At 41.3% G+C, this 24,862-nt stretch overlaps 1 protein-coding gene across 1 annotated transcript in view; it reads left to right on the top strand.

Moving 5' to 3' along the window:
- The first annotated feature begins 4,473 nt into the window (after positions 1 to 4,473).
- Positions 4,474 to 24,862, top strand: part of DYNC1H1 (dynein cytoplasmic 1 heavy chain 1) — a 39,832-nt gene continuing 19,443 nt past the window's right edge. Inside the window, exons 1-37 of the mRNA XM_026050410.1 lie at positions 4,474 to 4,745; positions 7,143 to 7,230; positions 7,652 to 7,825; positions 8,039 to 8,294; positions 9,024 to 9,210; positions 9,396 to 9,667; positions 9,778 to 10,005; positions 10,806 to 11,882; positions 12,218 to 12,397; positions 13,012 to 13,161; positions 13,399 to 13,545; positions 13,653 to 13,793; positions 13,938 to 14,114; positions 14,298 to 14,408; positions 14,494 to 14,613; positions 14,826 to 15,065; positions 15,406 to 15,561; positions 15,946 to 16,059; positions 16,434 to 16,544; positions 16,625 to 16,834; positions 17,069 to 17,215; positions 17,380 to 17,546; positions 18,209 to 18,382; positions 18,567 to 18,732; positions 18,867 to 19,055; positions 19,139 to 19,333; positions 20,010 to 20,292; positions 20,535 to 20,635; positions 21,024 to 21,183; positions 21,461 to 21,704; positions 21,886 to 22,069; positions 22,586 to 22,798; positions 22,986 to 23,224; positions 23,346 to 23,502; positions 23,846 to 24,073; positions 24,258 to 24,488; positions 24,601 to 24,741. Coding sequence (XP_025906195.1) covers positions 4,475 to 4,745; positions 7,143 to 7,230; positions 7,652 to 7,825; positions 8,039 to 8,294; positions 9,024 to 9,210; positions 9,396 to 9,667; positions 9,778 to 10,005; positions 10,806 to 11,882; positions 12,218 to 12,397; positions 13,012 to 13,161; positions 13,399 to 13,545; positions 13,653 to 13,793; positions 13,938 to 14,114; positions 14,298 to 14,408; positions 14,494 to 14,613; positions 14,826 to 15,065; positions 15,406 to 15,561; positions 15,946 to 16,059; positions 16,434 to 16,544; positions 16,625 to 16,834; positions 17,069 to 17,215; positions 17,380 to 17,546; positions 18,209 to 18,382; positions 18,567 to 18,732; positions 18,867 to 19,055; positions 19,139 to 19,333; positions 20,010 to 20,292; positions 20,535 to 20,635; positions 21,024 to 21,183; positions 21,461 to 21,704; positions 21,886 to 22,069; positions 22,586 to 22,798; positions 22,986 to 23,224; positions 23,346 to 23,502; positions 23,846 to 24,073; positions 24,258 to 24,488; positions 24,601 to 24,741 — 7,629 coding nt within the window. The 5' untranslated portion in view covers position 4,474. The remainder of the gene's footprint in view (positions 4,746 to 7,142; positions 7,231 to 7,651; positions 7,826 to 8,038; positions 8,295 to 9,023; positions 9,211 to 9,395; positions 9,668 to 9,777; positions 10,006 to 10,805; positions 11,883 to 12,217; positions 12,398 to 13,011; positions 13,162 to 13,398; positions 13,546 to 13,652; positions 13,794 to 13,937; positions 14,115 to 14,297; positions 14,409 to 14,493; positions 14,614 to 14,825; positions 15,066 to 15,405; positions 15,562 to 15,945; positions 16,060 to 16,433; positions 16,545 to 16,624; positions 16,835 to 17,068; positions 17,216 to 17,379; positions 17,547 to 18,208; positions 18,383 to 18,566; positions 18,733 to 18,866; positions 19,056 to 19,138; positions 19,334 to 20,009; positions 20,293 to 20,534; positions 20,636 to 21,023; positions 21,184 to 21,460; positions 21,705 to 21,885; positions 22,070 to 22,585; positions 22,799 to 22,985; positions 23,225 to 23,345; positions 23,503 to 23,845; positions 24,074 to 24,257; positions 24,489 to 24,600; positions 24,742 to 24,862) is intronic.

Genomic DNA, 24,862 nt, shown 5'->3' with positions numbered 1-24,862 from the left:
TTTGCCTTATGGAAGCTATTTTAGTACTGAAGAAAGTGCTTTGGGGAGGTAGCTGGGGTTCTGGGCCATGGAGAGAGGGTTCTGGTTCCATCGTGCAAGACCTCAGTCCCTTCTCATCTACTGCGTACGGAGCCAGGTCACCTAAAACTGAAGCATTTCTGCTTGCTGGATCCAGTCTTTACGGTGCGTATGGCTTATGGAGACTCGTGTTGTGTGTAGCTAATTAAGAAATGCCCTTCTAATTGTCACAGTGTCCCTGGATTATGGTTTCTTGTGATTGCGGAGTTGACTTAGTTTGGACTGTCTTTACCTTACAGAACAAAATGTTAATGTAATTAAGTAGTGTGTATAGAAAAGATTAAATGGACTATTTCTTCCTTTATTATTGGAAGAGCAGAAGAACTGCACTTCCCCCTAACCTGTTCACACTGGGACTTTCAGTCCTGCATGCAGTAAGCACAAAAGTTGAAGTTTTATAAACATCCGTCGTCAGGGTTCTGATGAGGAAGGACTTCCACTGTTTTGTTGAAGGGGGGAGAGTATTCACATAATCTACTTTGCTCTTTTAGGTATTTGTATGATCCAAAATACCAAACTAAAAAGTCTCTTGGAAGGGCTTGCTACCACAGTCGACTGTACATTTTTTTCCAAATCTTTGAATGTTTTTCAAGTACCCTGTCAGTAGAAAATGGCTGCAAGAGAAGTATAGATGGAAAAGCAAAGTTTGGGTTTTTTCCAAAATCGTTTGTTTTGGGGTTGATTTTTTTTTTTTTTTTTGTCCGAAAAAAATGCTGAATTAATTTTGAACAAATACTGCTTTATGTTTTTGCTGAAGTTGTTTCCTTTGCAATTTATGCAATAACATTTCCCTTTCAGGCCTTACTGGAAGCCAGTTTTGTGTCCTGACAAGTTCCGGTTGTCGTTATGATTCTCATAAAATTCTTTTTAAGTTTTTCAGAAAGTTCAGTCTTCCTTAGCCTGAAAGTTCGTAATTTTAAACATATTCCTGGTGTACCGCCATAAAAGTATGTGGATGTTAAGTTCTTTGTGTGCCAAAAAGGGAGCATTATGTATCTATGTAATACTGCATGTGACATATCTTTTTCTTATCATTTGCTCTTGTTTTTCAGCTTCATAACTTTGTGGGCTATAAAAAGGTGTTTTGATGCCTGTTTAACAATGGAAAGCTAGACAGATGGAGATACCGATGGCCAGCAACCAACTGCCCATAGCTGAGACTAGTGATGTCTGCTGCCTTAACGTCGCTCCATTAGGGAACAGATGCCCTCTTTAGAAGAGAGGATGGTTTTTGCCTTTAATCTACACCCCCAACAAGCAACAAAAGGGGAACATCATATTTAAATAAAACAAAAATTGTGAAATGTGCTGGCTTTCAACAGGCAGGGTCTTGCACTGTCCGCTCTAACAAAGATTTTCCTAGCTGCTTGTGGCCCTGTTCCCTGAGTTTGAAAGAAGTAGCGAAGAAAGAGGAAAAAGCCCGAAGATACAGGAAATAAACGTGTTGATTTGGAAAATTTGGGGGATGGTTTTCCATGAGTAAGAAGGGGAAAAAAAAAAGTCATCGGTTCTTGGCCTTAATAGGAATGGAGCTGGGAGAGCAAATGGGTGGGTTTGGCATCATGCCACATAGAAGAGTAAAGGAAATTGAAACATGCCAATGAGGTGAGATACAGGAAACTGAAGCTTGATAGGAATGGAGCAATAGACTTAGGAGTAATAGAGAAAAACAAATTATAAGCTTGGTGGGGAAGGTACCTGCTTTGTTGTGCTCTGTTGCGCTCTTTGCATGATATTTCTATTTTTCTAGTTAAATGTGGCAAGTTTGGCTTCAAAGTATAATATGAGGAGATGAGATTCTTGTACCAGCAGCTGCCTGTTCCTTTTCTCTCCTTTTCTATCCCTAGTTCACTTATGTTGAACATTGGCTCTTACTGCAATAGCCTCTTCCTACATTCAAGACATTGCTTAATTTGGATGTGGATTTCATTTCAACCAGTCTGATCCCCCATAGTTGTTTGAGTGATTTATCTAGGTTCCAGATACTTTATTTGACATTTAATTTGGAAATAGGATTTTCTCAAATCTGTTATTATTCTCTGTGAATGAAAAAACAACAACAACAGAAAAGAACTATTCGTTGATTATACATTACTTAAAGGCAAGTGGATTGTGTTAGAATAAAAGAGAAAAAAGGCTACAAAATACAACATCAGGCAACATACTGCAATGGAGAGAGATTTTTTTTTTTTCTTCCCTTGAATTAGCGTTCTTGGGGGGGGGGGGTGGGAAGGGGACATGTCTCAGGGCTGACTTTGCACACGTTTTTGAGACTGTTCTCCTTACTGCCAACTGTGATAATCTTATTGCAGAGGACAGATCTATTTTTTGAAGGTAATAAAGATAGGAATTCTTCTGTTGCTGTTCAGACCAATGTTCAATTTTGGCTTTGCTTAGTTAATGTATTAAAAACATAGTTTTATAAAAGGATATTTGTCTGATGGAAAACCCTATATTTATGGGGAAGAAGAGAGGAGTATAGTATTGACAACCTTGCGTTTTGGATAGCAAATTTCAGTGGCTTGTGATGCATTAGCAAGAATATATTTAACTTGTCGTAGGCCAATGGGCCCGTGAAAACTGTTTTTTACAATGGACTAAGCTAAAGCTTTTCCTCTTTCCATAGGCATTAATGAAACCTGAGAACATGTACAAAAAAGCTGGGTTATCTTGTCTTTGCCATAATGTTCTTTACCTTGATTTAAAATACACTTCTTTCCTGTTAGGGTGACAGAGCAGTGGAACAGGCTGCCCAGGGAGGTTGTGGAGTCTCCTTCTCTGGAGGTCTTCAAAACCCGCCTGGATGCCGCCCTGTGCCACATGCTGTAGGTGTGCCTGCTTGAGCAGGAAGGTTGGACTAGATGATCTCTAGAGGTCCCTTCCAACCTTGAATATTCTGTGATTCTGTGATACCCCCACCGCACACAAACCTATTAGCACAGTAGCTAAGGCCAAAAATGAGTATAATGTCTTATCTAAACTTTTATTGTTGTTGCAAATAGTCTAGTACTTAAGTATCAAAATTCTAGACTTTTTCTTTACAGTAGTTTTGTTATACAGTGCATTGCTGTGTTTTTAAAGAACTCTCTACGCTTCCTTACGTGAGATCTCTCTACGCTTTCTCTGCTGTTATTCCTTCTCCTCCATGTATCCTTTACTCTCTCTCTTTTTTTTTTTTTTTTTTTTTTTTTTGTGGTAACAAGTTTACAGAAACAAGATGCTGCATTTTCCTTTGTAACTTATAAAAATTTAGTGACATTTTGGTGCAGCAGATGAAGGTCATTTAGAAGAATGAGCATATGAGTGCTTTAGCATAGCCTCAGCTAAGCTCTTCAGAGATGACAGCTTGCACTCAAAACACAGCTGGGTTATAGAGAGCCTTTTATTGAACAACCCGAAGGGCAAGATGTTAAACTTGTGCTTTTGGGTGCTTGGCTGGTAGTGGCGCCTGCTGCGTGGGGAAGAGAAGCGGCTCCTTCCTTTCCTTCTACAAAGCAGGCGGTGACGGCTAAGCTGGCACCATTCAGGCAGCTTTGTAATGACAAGCTGTTTTTCCAAAGTCCTTGTCATCTTCAAAAATAAACTACACCTAGAAGAAGCATAGGGTATGTATAAGCCATTAAAATAAATAGAAAGCAAATACGTGAATATTCTATTAAATGCAGTGTGTAAGTAACAGTGCTTTGTGTATACAGTATTGAGATGACTTGAAAGCTGGCACTGTTTTTCATTGAACACAAAATTCACTTTTAAGAAAGAGATCTTTCAGGGTGTGTGTGTGTGTGTGTGTATATATGTGTGTTTTTAGATCTGTATCAGTTCTGGTGTTTGTAGTTGTACAAAACTGCTGAGCAATCGATCACATTCCTTCCCTACACGGATGCCTGAGATTTCACCTATTTTAGAAACCACTGCCCCGCTGCACCTCCTGGGAAGCCCTAGGAGCACAGGCACCGTTTTTTCCATGAACGCCAGAGAGAAGCCCTCTTTCCACTTCGCGAATCCTCTTTTAAAGGATGTATTGCACTGTAGGCAGTGGGAGCACGCCTCGGTTAAGCAGCTCTGGGCTGGTGGCTGGCAGAGGCGCCTGCGCTCCCCGGCCGCCCCGTCCCCCGCAGACAGTCCCTTATAGAGCAGCACTTGTGCACTGCCACCGTGCCTTCGGGGACGCGTGGTGCTCCCGGCATGCAGCGGGAGCCGCGGGGTATGCTGGGCCTTGTAGTCCCGCCACCCCTCCCGCCGCACGCCTGGCTGCAGGGGAGGGGCGTGGCGGACTCTCCTTCCCAGCGTCCCCCAGGGCGGGCGGCGGCGGTTAAAGGGCGGTGCCGCGGGGGCGGTGGCTGCAGTGCGGAGCTGCGGGCGGAGCGCGGAGGGCAGCGGGTCTCCCATCCTCGGCATGTCCGACTCGGGCGGCGGCGGGGGCGGCGGCCCCGGCGGCGAGGAGGGAGGCATGGAGGTGTCGGGCTCGGCCGTGCAGAACGTGGCCGACGTGTCGGTGCTGCAGAAGCACCTGCGCAAGCTGGTGCCGCTGCTGCTCGAGGATGGCGGCGAGGCGCCGGCGGCGCTCGAGGCGGCGCTGGAGGAGAAGGGCGCCGTGGAGCACATGCGCAAGTTCCTCTCCGACCCGCAGGTCCACACGGTGCTCGTGGAGCGCTCCACGCTCAAAGGTGGCGCGCGGCCGGCGATGGGGACGGGGACGGGGATAGGGATGGGCATTGCGGGGAGGGGCGGCGGCATCAAAATGGCGGCCATTGTTGTCCGCCCGCCGCCGCCATTGCGGGGGGCGCCCCAGGCCCGTCACGGGACATGGCGGCAGGGATGGGGCCGGGAGGGACACGCAGCGTCCCCGGCGCCGCGCGGGGAGCCGCCGTCGGCGGTGCCGCAGTGCGGCCCGGCCCGCCGCGCTGCCGCCGCCCTAATGGCGGCCGGGGAGGCGCGGCCGCCCGCGGGCAGAGGCGGGAGGTCCCGCTCCCGTTTGCGCCTCTCCCGGGGCTGCGCGGTGGCTGCGGAGCAGAAAAGCGGGTGCGGAGACCCGCAGCCAGGCCCTGTGCCCAGGCGGGCTGCGGGTGTCGCATCCCTGTGAGGCCGCTTCCCGGGAATAACCCGATCCTGGGCAAGGCTGCGCATGGCTGCACCCAAAGAGAAGCATAAATTGGGCCGTAAAAAGTGCTGCCTCATAGCTGAAGACCTCAAAGCTCTAAGTGGAGCTGCGGGTATCTTCAGCGGCTTTGCTGGCGGATGAAGTCAAGGGACCAGGTTGCTCGTAAGCAAATGGTACCAAGGAACCTAGTCGAGTGCTGCAGTAAATACTGCAAGGCTGATTCTCGCCAGAGAAACATTTTTATCATTTACATGCTGCTTTTATTCTGGCTACCGTCAGTATTTCTGGAAACCTGTTTTTATTGTGTCTGTAAACAAATCTCTTGCCAATTGAACAATAATAAAAGTATAACCGGGTTTTATTATTAATACACGCTGTTACTGTTGAGCAGGATCTTTAGTCTGTATGTGTAAGCTTCCACCTTCAGAACTGAAGCTCTGTTTGCAGTGGCCCATGGTTCAGCCCTCGTAGATGCGCACTGAATGTCAATATAGTCAGACTTCAGACTGCATTGTCTGTCGTGTCAGCAGCCGCAGCGCAAATTGCTGGATCAATATCCGCCCAGGCAGGAAAGATCAAACTGATTCTTGGGCCAGCTGACTGCTCACTGTAATCTTGAAGCATCCTGCCTTTGTTTGGCCTGTTCCTGTTTCTGCTTGTTACCCTCCTCCTTCCAGTGTCAAAGTCAGAAACATATTTTTCAATGGGAAGAATGTCAGAATTTTCAAAAGGGAAAAGAGATCTTTGTGAGTGTGTGATGCACTGATTGATAAGATTTAGAGGAATGCATTGGTCGTTATTAGGCTGGGCAAATGGTTTTCAATGTTCACTTGCTTATCTTTCAAGAGATTAAATATCTTCAGTTCAGATTGAAAAGCACACTTGGGGCAATGGTGATCAGTTAGCTCTGAGCTTGAGGCTGTGTTATCTCATATGTGTGATTAAATTCAAATCAAGACATTTAGAAGCTAAATGCTAATTTATTATGGAGTAAAGCCAGTTCCATCAATGTCATCTAGTTTAATAGCAGTTACCTGGGAATTTCCTGACAGCAACTTCTCTTATTTTACTGTATTGGGAATGCATAGCATGCACAGTTCTTAGTTTTGCTAATGTGATAAAAAACAAAAGTTTCAGTTGAAACTTATGCATAGACTTTAAAAGCACAGTATTAATTACAGATACAGCAAATCAAAAGCTTTATTTCTAACTAATAAAAATTACTCTTGTGGCGTCACTTGCTGCATGGCCTGTAAGCATCTTTCAAACAGCTTTCCTCAGTGGCTAACACAGTTCTCTTTGTGACAAACGTGACAGCTGGAGGCCATATCCTCTGTGAAGGGCAAAGTGAAATAAGAGCAGGGTGAGAGTCCAGGGTGAATGTGTCCGGCTGGGGTGTGTCCCCGGCAGGGAGGAGCTTCCTGCGCTGCTGAGATCCCTGCATTGCAGCACAAGTGCCAGCAGCCCCAGCAGTTACATCATCTGGATACAATAGCCGTGCTCATGCTTCAGTACTTCCCATGGGCTTTTATTCTGGGTCAGAGATTTTATTTTCAGACTTTCTCTTTTATATGAAAATGAAAATCTCTTAAAAAAAAAACAAGAAGTGCTTTATGTTCTCTCTAAAGCGTAGTTGTCCTGATAGCATATCTTTAGAAATGCATTCTCTGTATTGCAGGAATTTTCACTGTTCTTTATAAGCAAAATATGGGCTGTGTTCAGACTGTCATCATGTTTTATAAATTCTTCGTAATGTAGAAAAGAACAGAATTGTGCTAGAAAACCAATTAACCCACCCTAGTTTGGAGAGATTGTGCAAGGCTAAATTTAACTTCAGTTATTTTGTATAGCAAGTTGGAGTAGAAATTAGTTAGATAATAGTCTCATTATAACAGAAGATAGCCAAAAGAGGGCAGGGTGACAGACGCCTTAGAATATTTCTTACGTAGATTATTTTTTGCAGAGGATGTGGGAGATGAAGGAGAAGAGGAAAAAGAGTTCATTTCCTACAATATTAACACTGACATTCATTATGGAGTAAAATCAAACAGGTGAGTTATTAAAATCCTTATTCTTCAAGCTCCGAGGTTAAATAAAAGAAACAAAGGCTGTTTGTGGCATGCCTGCAAGTGAAGTTCAATAATCTTCTCTTATTGTTTTAACCGTTGCATTGGTCATTTTCCTGAACAGCTATTTACGTGTCCGAAACATCATGAAATGACGTGCCTCCTTACTGCTTGCACGGTGCAGAGAGCTTATTGATAGCTCAGTTCAGATGAATACTGAAGTATAAAGATATATTTATTAAAAGGCTTGTTTTTCAAGCTTCTCATAAGCAAGATTATAAAGTGTGATGATACAGGTTAGCATTTGACTCTAGTGAACTAAACCTGCAGTCAGATGAACGCTGTTCTAATGACCATCAAGTTTCAAATGTCTGCTTGGTAACTCTCTTCTCTGATCTTTCTACAGCCTGGCCTTCATTAAGCGAACACCTGTAATTGATGCTGACAAGCCAGTGTCTTCCCAGCTGAGAGTGCTCACTCTCAGTGAAGACTCTCCGTATGAAACACTGCACTCTTTCATTAGCAATGCGGTTGCTCCCTTTTTCAAGTCCTATATCAGAGAATCTGGCAAAGCAGACAGGTAATTGAGCATAAATACTTCACTTCTGTAGTGCAAACAAAGTGGTTGTTAAGTGAAAAAAGAAATAAGACAGAAGCTGTTCAAGACAAGTCACGTGTGAAATTCTTTAAAAATGTGTGAAGCTGTTGCTGACCCTGGGCAAGTAATTCAGATTACTTAAATGTTTCACGTATGGTTTTCGTTTCTTATGTGGAAACATCTGTACTCTTTCAGAGATGGGGATAAGATGGCTCCTTCAGTTGAGAAGAAGATTGCAGAACTTGAAATGGGCCTGTTGCATCTGCAGCAGAATATTGAAATTCCAGAGATTAGTCTGCCGATTCATCCTATCATTACTAACGTGGCCAAGCAGTGTTATGAACGCGGAGAAAAACCAAAGGTTACAGATTTTGGTGAGAAGGTTGAGGATCCAACCTTCCTCAATCAGCTACAATCTGGAGTCAATCGCTGGATTAGAGAAATACAAAAGGTAAAAGAGACAGATACCAGAGTTCATGGCAAGAATTTCTCTGTAGTAACATGAAAAATGCCTTTGTACATCTTTGCAGTGTAACAGGTAAAATGCTGCTCTATGCAGGATATTCTGAGGATCTGAGACTAGTTACTTTCCAACCCATTTTCCTACTCTGTGCAAGATTATGACTTAGTATTTAAATCTATGTTAAACAGTTCACCCAGACACCTGTTCTGCTCCTAGATAATACTCCCTTATACACCAGGCTGTTACCTTTCAGAACTCTTTTGTCCTGCTGTTCTCTTTTGGAAACAGCATCTTGAGTATCACTATTATTTTTTCTGTGGATACTATAAACATCTATTGTTTATAGACAAGAAGTTTCTGTTCATACTCCAGAAGATAAAGTGCTTATTTCCTGGCCTGGCTCATTTCATTCAAAATTGAAATACAGTAATCAAGAAAGAGAAAAAGGTTTTTTTCAGCTATGGTGGAGGTACTATGCAGAGGTCCCACATTTGACGTTTATATGAACTGGAATTGAACCTTGATTCTTGTTGAAGTCTTAACTCTTTCACTGTTGGCAGAATGATTACAAAGTTATTTGATGTTTGAGAATTAAACATCAAAGCAAGACTCAAGCATATTTAGCAATAGAGCAAACTTTACAGTCAAAGCATGTAAATTAAAAGCAAAGCATGCTTTTTTGTTTGATTGTTTTGTTTTTTACCTCCTCCTTTTAAGGTGACCAAACTAGATCGAGACCCTGCATCAGGCACGGCGTTGCAGGAGATAAGCTTCTGGCTCAACTTGGAACGCGCTCTGTATCGCATTCAGGAGAAACGTGAAAGCCCAGAAGTTCTTCTGACTCTGGATATTCTGAAGCACGGCAAACGCTTTCATGCAACAGTCAGTTTTGATACAGACACAGGTAAAACAGCTGTTCAATAAAATACCTTGTTACATCTGACAGAATTTTAACTGATTATCAAGCATTAACACTGTAGCACAAAGAACAGTGCTTTTTAGAGAAGCCTTAATCAAGTTAAAGTGACTGACAACAGTTTGGATTAGCAAAATGATAGACTAAGTCAAAATCTCCTCTATTGCATTTAGGTCTAAAACAGGCTCTGGAAACTGTGAATGACTATAACCCACTGATGAAAGACTTTCCTCTGAATGACTTGCTGTCTGCTACTGAGTTGGACAAAATAAGACAAGCTCTGGTCGCAATATTTACCCATTTGAGAAAAATCCGAAACACAAAATACCCAATCCAGAGGGCGTTGCGTTTAGTGGAGGCTATTTCAAGAGATCTGAGTTCTCAGCTACTTAAAGTACTGGGAACTAGGAAACTGATGCATGTTGCCTACGAGGAATTTGAAAAGGTATGTTTGTTGTGTTGTGACACAAACAGGCTGTGTTTTTGCATTAAATAGTTATTTTAGGGAAGCCTTTCACTTGCAACCCAGAGTTCTTATTCTAATATTCATTTCAGGTAATGGTGGCATGTTTTGAAGTTTTCCAAACCTGGGATGATGAATATGAGAAGCTGCAAGTTCTGTTGAGAGATATTGTAAAAAGAAAAAGGGAAGAGAACCTGAAGATGGTGTGGCGTATCAATCCTGCTCATAGGAAGCTCCAGGCTCGTCTTGATCAAATGAGGAAATTCAGGCGCCAGCATGAGCAGCTGAGGGCAGTTATTGTGAGAGTTTTGCGACCTCAGGTAATGCTCTTAATCATTATCTGGCAGAGAAGCAGTGCAGCTTCCTTTCTCCTACTTGCAGGCAATATTAAATGATGCAGAGGAAAGAGCCATTATATTGAATCAGGTGATTGCAAATGCAAAATCCAAGGTTCTCAGTGTGGAGCTTCTTCCACTTCTCGTAATCTCTATTGTGTTTACTGGTTTCTATAGTGTAATATGCCCAAATGTTGCTATTAAAACTCTGCATGAAAGAAATGAAGGAAGAAGATTCGCTTGTAGTCTTGTGGAGACAAGGCTTTCAGATCTGTCCTCCTGAAGAGACTGGGGAGGACATCTATAAATGCAGAAAAGTTGTCTTTAAATGGAAGGAGAAAGTGGATTTATTTTCTGAAAGGCATAGGAATGTTCTCTCTTGTTTTGAAATTCCATCAGCACAAAATTAAGGTGATATTGAGTTTTACTGTTTCAAAAAGCGCAGTCTTTTTCCAATAGGGTTAGTCTTACCTCAGACATACTTGGTGTTTATCATGGTCACAGTCATGTGCAGTGAGTGCACACTTGTCATAGAGGAGATTACATCATGTGTAAATACTTGAGCTTGGCTCAACTGCAGCAGAAAATGAGATTATGTTACACAATAGTGAAAGTTTATAAGATAACTATTTTGCTACTCTCCTGGTTGAGCTTAAATCAGACTAAAACTTTGTTTTGGTACTAAGCTTTGCAGGTTTTAGTAATGCTTGTTAGAACAGGCAGTGTGTAGTTATTGGTACTAAGTTTTCAGGCATCCAGTTGATTAAATTATGATTTTAATGCAGGTAACTGCAGTTGCCCAGCAAAATCAAGGAGATGTACCTGAACCTCAGGATATGAAAGTAGCAGAAGTTCTTTTTGATGCTGCAGATGCTAATGCAATTGAAGAAGTGAATCTTGCTTATGAGAATGTTAAAGAAGTAGATGGTTTAGATGTTTCCAAAGAAGGTACAGAAGCATGGGAGGCAGCAATGAAACGATATGATGAAAGAATTGATAGAGTGGAAACAAGAATCACTGCCCGTTTGAGAGACCAGCTCGGCACAGCGAAGAATGCCAATGAAATGTTCCGGATCTTCTCTCGCTTCAATGCCTTGTTTGTCAGGCCTCATATTCGAGGAGCCATTCGTGAATATCAGACACAATTGATCCAGCGTGTAAAAGATGATATCGAGTCTCTTCATGACAAATTTAAAGTACAGTACCCCCAAAGTCAAGCGTGTAAAATGAGCCACGTTCGTGACTTGCCTCCTGTGTCTGGGTCCATAATTTGGGCAAAGCAGATTGACAGACAGCTTACTGCGTACATGAAGCGTGTTGAAGATGTGCTCGGCAAAGGCTGGGAGAACCACGTTGAAGGCCAGAAGCTGAAGCAAGATGGAGACAGCTTTCGCATGAAGCTCAACACGCAGGAGATCTTTGATGACTGGGCAAGAAAAGTTCAGCAACGCAATCTTGGTGTGTCTGGCCGTATCTTCACCATTGAAAGCACTCGTGTTAGAGGTCGAAGTGGAAATGTCCTGAAACTGAAAGTGAACTTCCTGCCAGAAATAATTACCCTTTCAAAAGAAGTCCGAAACCTGAAGTGGCTTGGTTTCCGTGTTCCGCTCGCAATTGTCAACAAAGCTCACCAAGCAAACCAGCTCTACCCCTTTGCCATTTCTCTCATTGAAAGCGTCCGTACATACGAACGAACGTGTGAGAAAGTAGAGGAGCGTAACACCATCTCGCTTCTGGTTGCTGGCTTGAAGAAGGAGGTGCAGGCTTTGATTGCAGAAGGAATTGCACTTGTGTGGGAGTCGTACAAACTTGATCCGTATGTACAACGCTTAGCAGAGACAGTCTTCAGCTTCCAGGAAAAGGTTGGTTTTACTGTTTATCTTTTAAACTCAATTATTTTCAATTTCAAACTGCAATTTTTTACTTTCCCACTGTAGTAGTGTGTGGTTAATGTGGTTATCAGTGCAGTCTGATAGCTCAAGCCCTGAGCTCTGTCGTTTCTGAAATCCTCCATATAAATAGTTGATAGCAATATCAAAAATTGTCCAACTCAAAGGATATTTTAGCCCCATTTCTCTAATCTATGAACCAGCCACATCTAAATACAGAGAAGTGGCTAACCACTTCTCCACAGGTTTGTTACTTCTGTCTAACATGTCAAACTAAACTTTCTGCTTTTCTTAAACTACTTCTTTAGGTGGATGATCTGCTCATAATTGAAGAGAAAATAGATCTGGAAGTGCGATCACTGGAAACGTGCATGTATGATCACAAGACATTCTCTGAAATCTTGAACAGAGTTCAGAAAGCTGTGGATGACTTAAATCTTCATTCATATTCCAACTTGCCCATCTGGGTCAACAAGCTGGATATGGAGGTAGGTTTAAGAACAAGGAATTGTATGGGTTTAGAGGAAATACATCCTTTAGGTACAGAGTATTTGGTATGCTCCTCTTCAGAGTCACCTAAGGAAACTTTTTTTCTGTCCTCTGTGAGAGGATAATTCACAGGAATTCTCTGCTTTTTTTGTGTGTGTGCAGAAGGTGCAACTCCTGCTTGTCTTCAAGTTTGAAATTCAAATTTCAGAATTCAGTTTCAAAATAGAAATTCAAGGGGAATTACCCTTTGAAGAAAAAGCTATGATATTGTTTGAATGTCTAGAAAAATAGATAAGGGCTAGATAAAGGGTGGTGACCATTTACTACGCAAGCACTCCTTGTGTTAATGGTATTTGGTGCTGCCTGTTAAGTTGCATGTTACTTGACACTTCAGGTCATTTTCAAAGCAATTAAAGTTGTTTAACTTCTTCTTATGGGCTCCAACCAAATTTTGATGGATCTGAGCTGAAAAATAAAATCCTAAATCTCTCTGGTGACCTAGTTAAGGATGGCTTTGGCTCCATTGACCATAGTCTGTTTTATGTATGTTGAGAGTGGGGGTCCATGCAGTGAATATGCAGATCTTTCCTGAAATGTTTGTCATTCTCCTTAGATTGAAAGAATCCTGGGTGTTCGTTTACAAGCTGGGCTGAGAGCCTGGACCCAAGTTCTTCTTGGACAAGCAGATGACAAAGCAGAAGTGGATATGGATACAGATGCTCCTCAAGTGAGCCACAAACCTGGTGGAGAACCCAAGATCAAAGTAAGTTCTTTCTTTATGTTGTCAGTTATTCGATGCAAGAATTAACACGTTATATCTGAAGTTAATATGGAAGATAAAAATAATAAGTATTTGTCTGCATCTGGTTTTGGAGGAATACTTTCCTGCCTCATTATGTGCCTTTCAAGGGACCTCTACTTGAAGTCTGAAATTCTTGTCAAAGGTGTGAGTTTTAGTAATACCTACCAGTGAAACTGAATGTGTTGACTCTTTCTGCAGAACATAGTACATGAACTAAGGATAACCAACCAGGTGATATACTTGAATCCTCCGATTGAAGAGTGCAGATACAAGCTTTACCAAGAAATGTTTTCCTGGAAGATGGTAATATTGTCACTGCCAAGAATTCAGAGTCAGAGATATCAAGTGAGTGTCTTTCCACTTAACTATGCTTTAATGTGGTAATATTTTGCTCTAGGATTGAATCTGAGTGAAGCTCAGGTGTTTATCACATATCTAATTGCATTTCTCAGGTGGGAGTGCATTATGAGCTGTCTGAGGAGGAGAAATTCTATCGCAATGCGTTAACACGGATGCCTGATGGCCCTGCAGCCCTGGAGGAGTCGTACTCTGCTGTCATGGGAATTGTAACTGAAGTGGAGCAATATGTGAAGGTAGGAGGCCAAGTGATTGTCTCAAAGCTGAGCATGGACTTTTTCTCTCAGTTTCTCTTTATTAAGGATATTCTGGGGAACAAGAAAACACTTTGACTACACTAGAAAAGTTCTGAGCATTGTTTTGTGAAATGTCCTCATTAGGTTTGGCTCCAGTACCAGTGTCTGTGGGATATGCAGGCTGAAAACATATACAACCGTCTTGGAGAAGATCTAAATAAATGGCAAGCCCTCTTAGTTCAGATAAGAAAGGCAAGAGGTACATTTGACAATGCAGAAACCAGAAAGGAATTTGGGCCTGTTGTCATAGACTATGGCAAGGTAAGAAATGAAAGTTACTGTTTCTGTGACAAATCTATTAAATCTATATATCTATAAATCTATATTATAGTTATATATTAAACCTATATAATCTATATATGTATGTATAAAATCTATTTAATCTATATAACAGAAAACAGCAAGGCCAGCAAATTACTATGATGCATCTTTTCTCAATTGTAGGTACAATCAAAGGTGAATTTGAAGTATGACTCCTGGCACAAGGAAGTACTCAGCAAATTTGGTCAAATGCTTGGTCAGAATATGACAGAGTTTCATTCACAAATTTCTAAGGTACGATTAGTTGAAACTCAAGTTTTTTGCTTTCAAGTCAACTTACTGTAGACTTCTTAAACACTTGTTTGTTTCCCCTGAACAGTCACGTCAAGAACTGGAGCAGCATTCAGTGGACACAGCCAGCACATCAGATGCAGTGACCTTCATCACATACGTGCAGTCCCTGAAACGTAAAATCAAGCAGTTTGAAAAGCAAGTTGAGGTACATTATCTTATTAATGTCTCTTATTTCTTGGCATATCAGAATCTATATCTTAAGAAGTAACTTCATGATATTCAAGTCCACTTGAGAATAGTCTTTAATATCACATTCTGAGGAATCCTATATAGTGAGCTCTTGTTAAAATGTGTTAAGCATTTAGCTTGTCACTAAAATTTTTATCTTTTTATTTTTACAACCCTTGTCTCCTGTAGCTTTATCGCAATGGTCAGCGCTTGCTTGAGAAACAGAGGTTCCAGTTTCCATCCTCTTGGCTATACATTGATAACATTGAAGGAGAGTGGGGTGCCTTTAATGACATCATGCGTAGAAAGGATTCTGCCATCCAACAGCAAGTCGCAAACTTGCAGATGAAGATAGTTCAAGAGGACCGGGCAGTGGAGAGCCGAACAATTGACTTGTTAACAGACTGGGAGAAAACAAAGCCTGTGACAGTAAGTAGTGTTCATTCAGCAAGTGAAGCAGTTTGCTCCACAGGCAGCTAGGAGAAGGCAGTTTGTTTTGATGCTTTTTTTGTGCGCTTTTCATTGCACATAATGCTAAGGCTCTTTGGCAAGTTGTAAGAAAACCCTCAAAATCGTTGTTCTTTGGTTTCTTTGTGCTCCATTCAAAATTGTGTTGGGACTTTTTTCTGGATACGTTTTCAGTCATATTGTCAGTGTGTTGGAAATACTGGGGCAAATAAAAGAACTTGTAGTATTTATTCCTTTCTTTTAGCATAATTTCTACTTGATTGTGTGATGTTTAGATTAATGTATCCTGTGCAAACTTTAGGGAAACCTGCGTCCGGAGGAGGCTCTTCAAGCTCTTACCATCTATGAAGGAAAATTCGGTAGGCTGAAGGACGATCGTGAGAAGTGTGCAAAGGCCAAGGAAGCTCTGGAACTAACGGATACAGGACTACTGAGTGGCAGTGAAGAACGTGTTCAGGTACAACCTGCTCAGACAACTGGTTTCACCAGAAAATGTCTTCAAGGCAAAAAAACACGTTTCAGATCTGCCTCTCTTGAGAGAGTAGCTCATAGCTTCTGAGTTACTACTCCAAGACACAGTCTGTGCACCCATTCGGTTTTAGCCTTCAGAAACTGCCCATAGTCTTTTCAGTGACTGGCCTATATTCACAAAGCTATTATGTGACCTGAGATGCAAGAATTTCATCAGGGTCCCTGGCTTTTGCTGTTCTGTTGACCTGGCAACCTAACTGAAGGGTTTGGGTGCATTCAGGGTACTCTGTTTAACAGAGGCTTACCTCTACCTCCTTCTCGTCATTACTGAAGAACATAATACCACTCTTTGACATGTTCTTTACTACAGGTAGCTCTAGAAGAGTTGCAAGATCTCAAAGGAGTTTGGTCGGAACTCTCCAAAGTCTGGGAACAGATTGACCAAATGAAAGAACAACCCTGGGTTTCAGTACAGCCTCGCAAGGTACTTCGCTGCTGTATAGATAAACAGCATAACCTCTTCAGTTCCTTGTGAACATCTTTCTTTTAATGCTAAACGAAAAAAAATCCTGGTTTCTCTCACAACTTAAGTAATTCTCCGGGGGACGCATGCAGTTCCAGTACTTTTCAAATAGAGATTTGACTGTATCTACAGAGTAGAAATTGTGCTTTTTCTAAAGAGATTATTAGATTTCATCAGAGAAATCTTGAGATGTGATTAGATGAATAGCAAAAAGCATTAGCAGTAGTTAATATCTCTTTTGAGAGAAATTTCTGTGAAAAACTATGGACAAGTTTGAGCTCTTACTAGTACAGCTATGTGTACCACACAAATAATTGCTGATATGTTCCTGGCAGCTTCGACAAAACTTAGACGGTTTGCTGAACCAGCTGAAAAACTTCCCTGCACGTCTGCGCCAGTATGCCTCCTATGAATATGTTCAGAGACTTCTGAAGGGCTACATGAAGGTAAGTTATTCTTATTTCTAAAATCTGTGCTTTCTGAAGTTCAACTCCAAGCATATAACTTGCTTTATTGTCTTTTGTAGATAAACATGTTGGTCATTGAACTGAAATCTGAGGCACTTAAAGATCGTCACTGGAAACAGCTGATGAAAAGGCTTCATGTTAATTGGGTTGTCTCAGAATTGACCCTGGGTCAGATTTGGGATGTTGACTTGCAGAGGAATGAAGCAATCGTCAAAGACGTTCTGCTTGTGGCTCAGGGAGAGATGGCTTTGGAGGAGTTCTTGAAACAGGCTAGTATCAGCTCTGGCATGCATGCGTGCAGTAGCAAATCCAAGTCCACCAAACCCTCAGCACGTAGAAGCTTTTGCCTGGTTGCATCTTATCCTTATTCTTTTTAGTAAAAGCTAGAGCAGGAAGCTGGAGTCTTTGGATAAACAAGTGGAAATGAAATTATAACCTTTTATTGTTTGACTGTCTTGGACCCCAAATGATTGATGTCTTGTTTTAACCGCTCTTTCCCTCAGATAAGAGAAGTGTGGAACACTTACGAGCTGGATTTGGTCAATTACCAGAACAAATGTCGTTTGATTCGTGGATGGGATGACCTCTTCAACAAAGTGAAAGAGCACATTAACAGTGTGTCTGCCATGAAGTTGTCACCATATTACAAGGTAAAATGGGAAACAAAGCCAAACAAATTCTTTGCTCCAAAATTTTGTTGACAACTAAGTGCAGGCGCTTTTTCAGCCACTCTTAAATGTCTGCTTGTTTAAGTAATAACATCTGAACTCCTGACACCCTCAGACTGAATAGTAATATGGTATTTAAACTTCAGGTGTTTGAGGAAGATGCCCTTAGCTGGGAAGATAAACTGAACCGTATCATGGCACTCTTTGATGTCTGGATAGATGTCCAAAGACGATGGGTCTACCTGGAGGGTATCTTTACTGGTAGTGCTGACATCAAGCACTTGCTGCCAGTGGAAACCCAGCGATTTCAAAGGTAACTTTTTAACTGTTTTTTTTTTTTTCCCCTTGCATCCCTTGTAGCATATTATGGACAGGAGTGAAACTTTGTAACTTTGGTGTAGTAACTTTGGTGTCATTTTGGAAGTTGATATATTAACCGTATTCTTACCTGATTTGGCTGCATTTCAGCCCTGCTGTAGACTTAAGTTTGTCAAGCAGAAGAAAAAGGCATATAAAGCAGGCTGGCATGCAGATTTTTAGATGATGATTGTGGTTCAGGTGTGTGAGTTTTGTATTGTTTTATTTTCTTGTTAGTTACAGGCAGCTACCTCAGGGCTTCTCCAGCACTGCTGTTGTTTTACAGAGCAAGATCTCGCTATCAAATGCTTTTTTCTCCTCTGCTTTTAAGTATCTGTTTTTCCTCATTTGTTCCAGACTTTTTCACTTGGTTAAGAGAATCAGATTTTGTAAGTTCTCAGGAAATGAAGAAAAATAGAGCTTCAGAACTGGAATTTATAGACTGAGCTTTGGAAATAAGTTAGATTTTTGTTGCCTTGAAGAACTACTTTGGGAATATAGCCCTTTGTTCCTAGCACAGAAACTAGAGGAGTAGCAGTAATTTAGAGATAATTTCAAAGATCTGTGGATTTCTGGTTACTCAGTTCTCACTAATGTACTGTGTCATTTGATTTGCAGCATCAGCACTGAATTTCTGGCACTCATGAAAAAGGTGTCCAAATCTCCACTTGTGATGGACGTTCTTAACATTCAGGGTGTTCAGAGGTCACTAGAGAGGCTGGCAGACTTGCTTGGGAAGATCCAGAAGGCCCTGGGAGAATACTTGGAAAGGGAGAGGTCCTCCTTCCCTCGGTAAGAGACTGACTTCAATTTGATGGGAATAATTTGATGAAATTGCATGTTCTATGGCTCTGTGGTACAGACTACCAGAGCTGAGGCTTAGCATCAATTATGTCCAGATAATGGCCATTTATGAAGCATAAAAAAAAATGATGCTTGCAATTGTGATATTTATATTGCTTTCTCTAATCAACAGGTTTTATTTTGTTGGCGATGAAGACTTGCTTGAAATTATTGGAAACAGCAAAAATGTTGCCAAGCTGCAGAAGCACTTCAAGAAGATGTTTGCTGGCGTTTCTAGCATAATTCTCAATGAAGATAATTCGGTGGTTCTGGGAATCTCCTCACGTGAAGGAGAGGAGGTATAGCTGCAGTTGTTTTGGGGAGTTCTGTTGCTGGTGGTTTTTTTTTCTTGTTTTTTTTTTTTTTTTTTTTAATAAATATGTATAAATATATGAACAAGGATTGACTTAAATCTTAAATCTGACTCTTGCAGGTGCTGTTCAAAACCCCTGTCTCCATCACAGAACATCCCAAGATCAATGAGTGGCTAACACTTGTGGAGAGAGAGATGAGAGTGACCCTTGCTAAACTGCTTGCAGAGTCTGTTACCGAAGTAGAAATCTTTGGTAAAGCAACTTCAATTGATCCAGCAGTCTACATCTCTTGGATTGACAAATACCAGGTAGCCATGTGGAACACTTAAACATGTTATACCTTCATTAATGAACTGAGAAGAACTGTCTGATGAGGATTTTTGTTATACAGGCCCAGCTTGTTGTCCTGTCAGCCCAGATTGCGTGGTCTGAGAATGTAGAGTCTGCCCTCAATGGCATGGGCGGTGGTGGGGACAGCAGTCCTCTCCACTCTGTGCTAGCCAACGTCGAGGTCACGCTCAATGTCCTGGCAGACTCTGTGCTCATGGAGCAGCCGCCCCTTCGCAGAAGGAAACTGGAACACTTGGTAAGTTAGAACCTCATTTTGGCTCCCCGGTTGACAGGTGAGCTTTTCAAAGATTTAATTAAGAGGTTAGGTAGGCTAAGATTGTTATTGTTTCAGGGTGAAAAACAAATGCTGTTATTAAACCCTGGTCCTGTAAATGGTAGTAGCTGTTAACTCTAATCAACTTAATGTATGAGAGCATGTTATAAACTAGATTTCACTGAATTGTTTGTTAGCCTAACTCTTCCAAATTGATTTCCTCCTTCAAAAGTAAAACATCTCATTATCTGAAGTGTCTCAGTTGTCTTTACATGCTTTTGCTTGTAGATCAGGTTTGAGAGGGAAGAAGTAAAATCATCCAGGGCTATTCCTTTACATTTTAAAGGAAAAAAATCAGTCTATTTTAGGAATTAATTCATAGTTTTTGGCAAGAAAAATACCTAACTTAGTTGCATAATGACTTGACAGGATGATAGTGGACAAGGCTGGCTTTGCTGTAAATCTCTTAACAAGAACAGTTAACACAATTTCAGCTCCGTCTTCATAGTAACGAATTTTAAGGCAGTTGCTGATGGTAGATTGTGGTTTATGGGTGCAGGCAATTCACTACACTGTTCTGAAAAGCATTAGACCCCTTTTTAGCTTTATTAGCAATGAGTTGTGTTGCTGTGGTTTAAGAAGTTGCTTTGCGTTCCAGATTACTGAGCTGGTACACCAGAGAGATGTTACAAGATCGCTGATCCGAAGCAAGATTGACAACTCCAAATCCTTCGAGTGGCTCAGCCAGATGCGGTTCTACTTCGACCCGAAACAGACAGATGTGCTGCAACAGCTCTCCATTCAGATGGCGAACGCAAAATTCAACTATGGCTTTGAGTACCTTGGTGTTCAGGATAAACTAGTACAGACTCCTCTTACTGACCGCTGTTACCTGACAATGACACAAGCGCTGGAGGCAAGACTTGGAGGATCACCGTTTGGTGAGTCTGTGCCTAAAGAAAACTGAAACTTCAGACAACTACATGAGTTCCTTTCCTCTGTAGTTTACAGCTTTAATGAGGATGTTCAGAGCTGGTTTAACTAAGATAGTGAAGGGGAATCAGTTCTGTGTGCTACTGAACTCTCCTGCAAGGGACTGCATAATCTGCCAGCATGCACATTGATGGAGGGGCAGCATTACCTCAGACTATAAATACTGACACGTGTCCTATTTCAAAAACAGGTCCCGCTGGTACTGGTAAAACAGAATCTGTTAAGGCTCTTGGACATCAGCTTGGCCGGTTCGTGTTGGTTTTCAACTGTGATGAGACATTTGACTTCCAGGTAAATGTTTCATTTTTTAAAAAGTCTCTGCTGACAAGCACTAGGAGTCTTTTCAGAATTCTAAAACGGCCAACACTGTTCACTTTCAAAATAATTATCAATAACAGTTAGCTAAACAGGCATCCATAGGTTGTACAGGTGCTCAATGACAAAAAATGCCTAATACAAAAGAGCAGCATTAAGCTGGGGGAAGTTTAGGAGTTGTAGTTCTATCTTCCAGATATGTATGTACATATGTATGTGTGTAAGGAAGGATCATGATTCCTTGTCTGTGTTTTACATTGTTATCTATATATTGCATATAATGAAGTGTTCTTTTCTGCTCTTGGCCTGTGTGTAGGTAGGAGTGGTGTTGAACCTCAGGTTAACTTTTCCTCTCTGCATACAGGCAATGGGACGCATCTTTGTGGGGCTTTGCCAGGTGGGCGCGTGGGGCTGCTTTGATGAGTTCAACAGACTGGAGGAGCGAATGCTCTCTGCCGTTTCCCAGCAAGTTCAGTGCATCCAGGAAGCATTGCGAGAGCATTCCAACCCCAACTATGACAAGAGTACGTAACTGTTAATTCCTAGTAGTGTTCTGCCTTTGGACACTGTCCTTCAGGTTGTTTTGTGGCTCAGTTATGTTTCTCCCAAATAATCCAAGAGTGAAGGTGCTTTTCATAAAAATTTGAGTCTTGAAGTAGTTTTAGGCTGGTAAAAAATATTTCACTTTAAGAGGAGTTGCTGTTCATTAAAGTAGCAAACTAAAATAGAATATTAGAAGTCTGTTATCTTTTCTGAGTTCAATAGAGCACTAAGTTGTGATTATATGCACTGTGTTTTCAGCTGCGACACCAATTACTTGTGAGCTGCTGAACAAACAAGTCAAAGTGAGCCCTGACATGGCTATCTTCATCACCATGAATCCTGGCTATGCGGGCAGATCCAATCTGCCTGACAACTTGAAAAAGTTATTCCGTAGCTTGGCAATGACAAAACCAGATCGTCAGTTGATTGCCCAGGTCATGTTGTACTCACAAGGTTTCCGTACGGCTGAAGTGCTTGCCAATAAGATTGTGCCATTCTTCAAGTAAGTAATAATTTTGCTTCCATTCAGTTAAATAGATTTCTTTGTTCAAATCTGTAACATCCTTTAACTCATTTAAGCATGTTGTGCAGCATTCATTTTGAATAAATAATGACTTCCACTTTTTTAATATTTTATCAGTCTCTGTTGAGAATCAGTTGTATTTTATCTCGTTTGATTCTAGGCTTTGTGATGAACAGCTCTCTTCTCAAAGCCATTACGATTTTGGCTTGAGAGCACTGAAAAGTGTACTGGTTAGTGCGGGTAATGTGAAGAGAGAGAGGATTCAGAAGATAAAGCGGGAGAAAGAAGAGCGTGGTGAAGTTGTTGATGAGGGAGAAATTGCTGAGAACTTACCAGAACAAGAGGTAATGTGTGTGTGTGAGCTCTAACTCGTGAGAAAGTGCAGTGTGCACACCAAACAGAGTGAATGTGTGCAAGACTAGCATTTCGTGTTAAGCCATGCAGGCAAAATAATGCTTGTTTTGGAGAGGGTGATTTGATAGCTTAGAAGTACTAAATCACAAAAAGGAGACTCTGGATCCATAGTAGTAAGGGATTTGCTCTCTGAAAGTACTGCATTCATAACTCTGGTGCTCACTTCCTCTGTAGTTAATACCAAAAATGTGTTGAGATGTGAGCAACTACAGTTGTATAAACTAAAAACTGGTAGCAGTTCATAATTGCATAGTTTCAAAATTAAAGATCATCAGTGGTTGTTTTTACTACAAATCTTAACAGCAATAAGTAGTATTGTTAAAGAGCTGCCAATTTGTAGTCTGGTGCTCTATCAGTAAAGTATATAGTCAAATATTGCTTGTCAAACTCATTCACCAAAGTAAACTCACCAAAAAATCTTAACCAAAACATGACTTTCTCTGCAGATCCTGATCCAGAGTGTATGTGAAACTATGGTCCCTAAACTGGTTGCAGAAGACATTCCATTGCTGTTCAGCCTCCTGTCTGATGTGTTCCCTGGTGTGCAGTATCATCGTGGGGAGATGACAGCCTTGCGAGAGGAGCTTAAGAAAGTGTGTCAGGAAATGTACCTTACCTATGGCGATGGAGAGGAAGTTGGTGGCATGTGGGTTGAAAAGGTAAATTGTAAAACTGAAAATGCTCTTGTGGAACAGAAATTAGTGTATCTATAAGTCTACGCTTCTTTTATTATGAAAAGTGCTGGATTTTTTTTTCTGATCCTTTAGCACAAGCAATAAAAAAGAAGTCCAAAATGACTGCAGAATTGAAGACTTAAATAAGAATTAATCACTTTTTCTGTCATAGGTTCTTCAGTTGTATCAAATTACACAGATAAATCATGGATTGATGATGGTGGGTCCCTCTGGAAGTGGAAAGAGCATGGCTTGGAGAGTGCTTCTGAAAGCCCTGGAACGACTGGAGGGTGTGGAAGGTGTTGCTCATATTATTGATCCGAAAGCGATCAGCAAAGATCACCTCTACGGTACATTGGATCCAAATACCAGGGAATGGACAGATGGCCTCTTCACCCATGTTCTGAGAAAGTGAGTCTTTAATAGCAGTAATGAAAAATGTCCAATACTTTTGTGCCCTGGATATTCTGCTTTAATGAGTCTTCCCTGTTGTCTGCAAAACTGCAATAAATAAATATTTCCTTTAATGTAGGATCATAGACAACGTGAGAGGTGAACTGCAAAAACGGCAGTGGATTATCTTTGATGGTGATGTAGACCCTGAATGGGTTGAAAACTTAAACTCTGTTTTGGATGACAACAAACTGCTAACTCTGCCAAATGGAGAACGTCTGAGTCTTCCACCAAATGTAATGTTATTTCTTTTACACGGTATTTTCATATAAAAGTTACTTCTGCATACAAACTTAATGGCTTTTATCCTAATCCAAACTAAAGCTATCTTTCTCGTCAGAAGCAGATGTCAGGTAGTTGTTTGCTTGGAGTTAGGAGCTTTGAGGAAGGAAACGTTTCAGGCAATGCTATGCTTAGTCTCATTCTATAAAATAATCCTAATCCCACGTGTTACATTAAGATCTAGGATTACAGTAGTACTAGGATGAACTTAGGACAGCATTATGCTGCTGTGAAATCTTTTAAAAGATCTGTTGGTTTGTTTTAACTTCAAACTCCATTTTAAATTTCTGTTCTTAGGTACGCATCATGTTTGAAGTGCAAGATCTGAAATATGCTACTTTGGCCACTGTGTCAAGATGTGGCATGGTCTGGTTCAGTGAAGATGTTCTCAGTACAGACATGATATTCAATAACTTCCTGGCCAGACTAAGAAGCATTCCGTTGGATGAAGGTGAGGAAGAAGCTCAGAGAAGGCGAAAGGGCAAAGAAGATGAAGGAGAGGAAGCAGCATCCCCAATGTTGCAGGTATGGAGTGAACTTTAGAACACAAGAGGTATAGTGTTCTTCAAATTTATTATAACCTATAATAGAAAAGTAACTTTTTAAAAAAAAATATTAAAATATGAAGCATTTCAAAACATAAATTACTTTTTGCTCCCTAGTAATCATACAAGAAGCAACTTTGACCAGTGTTTGTCTCCCCCAACAGATTCAAAGAGATGCTGCAACTATAATGCAGCCGTATTTCACATCTAATGGCTTGGTGACTAAAGCACTTGAACATGCTTTCAAGTTGGAACATATTATGGATCTTACCCGCTTGCGCTGCCTTGGCTCTCTCTTCTCCATGTTGCATCAAGCTTGCCGCAATGTAGCCCAGTATAATGCCAACCATCCAGACTTTCCAATGCAGATAGATCAGCTAGAACGTTATATCCAGGTAAATTTAACTTCTATATTTGGTGTATCAGTGTAGCAGCTAGATTTGATTTATTGTTCACTAAGATTCATTCCATTATTATGCAAGTAATGGCTGCTTCTGTCTTCCACAGAGGTACTTGGTCTATGCAATCCTGTGGTCCCTTTCTGGAGACAGTCGCCTGAAAATGAGAGCAGAGCTGGGAGAATATATTAGGAGAATCACCACGGTGCCACTGCCGACTGCACCCAACATACCTATAATTGATTATGAGGTAAAAACTTACATGAGCTAGGAACATTTCTGGTTTTGTGTTCTTTGAAGCTTATTTTATATTTCAGAGATCTTGAATCTTAGTTTCTGGCTTATCACTGAAGAGTGATATTAAGCTGACT

The sequence above is a fragment of the Nothoprocta perdicaria genome, unplaced genomic scaffold (genome assembly GCF_003342845.1).
Source record: "Nothoprocta perdicaria isolate Ctin4 unplaced genomic scaffold, notPer1 scaffold_69, whole genome shotgun sequence".
NCBI classification, from domain to species: Eukaryota; Metazoa; Chordata; class Aves; order Tinamiformes; family Tinamidae; genus Nothoprocta; species Nothoprocta perdicaria.
Note: the sequence above shows the minus strand (reverse complement) of the source record. Positions and strands in the feature narration are given on the sequence as shown.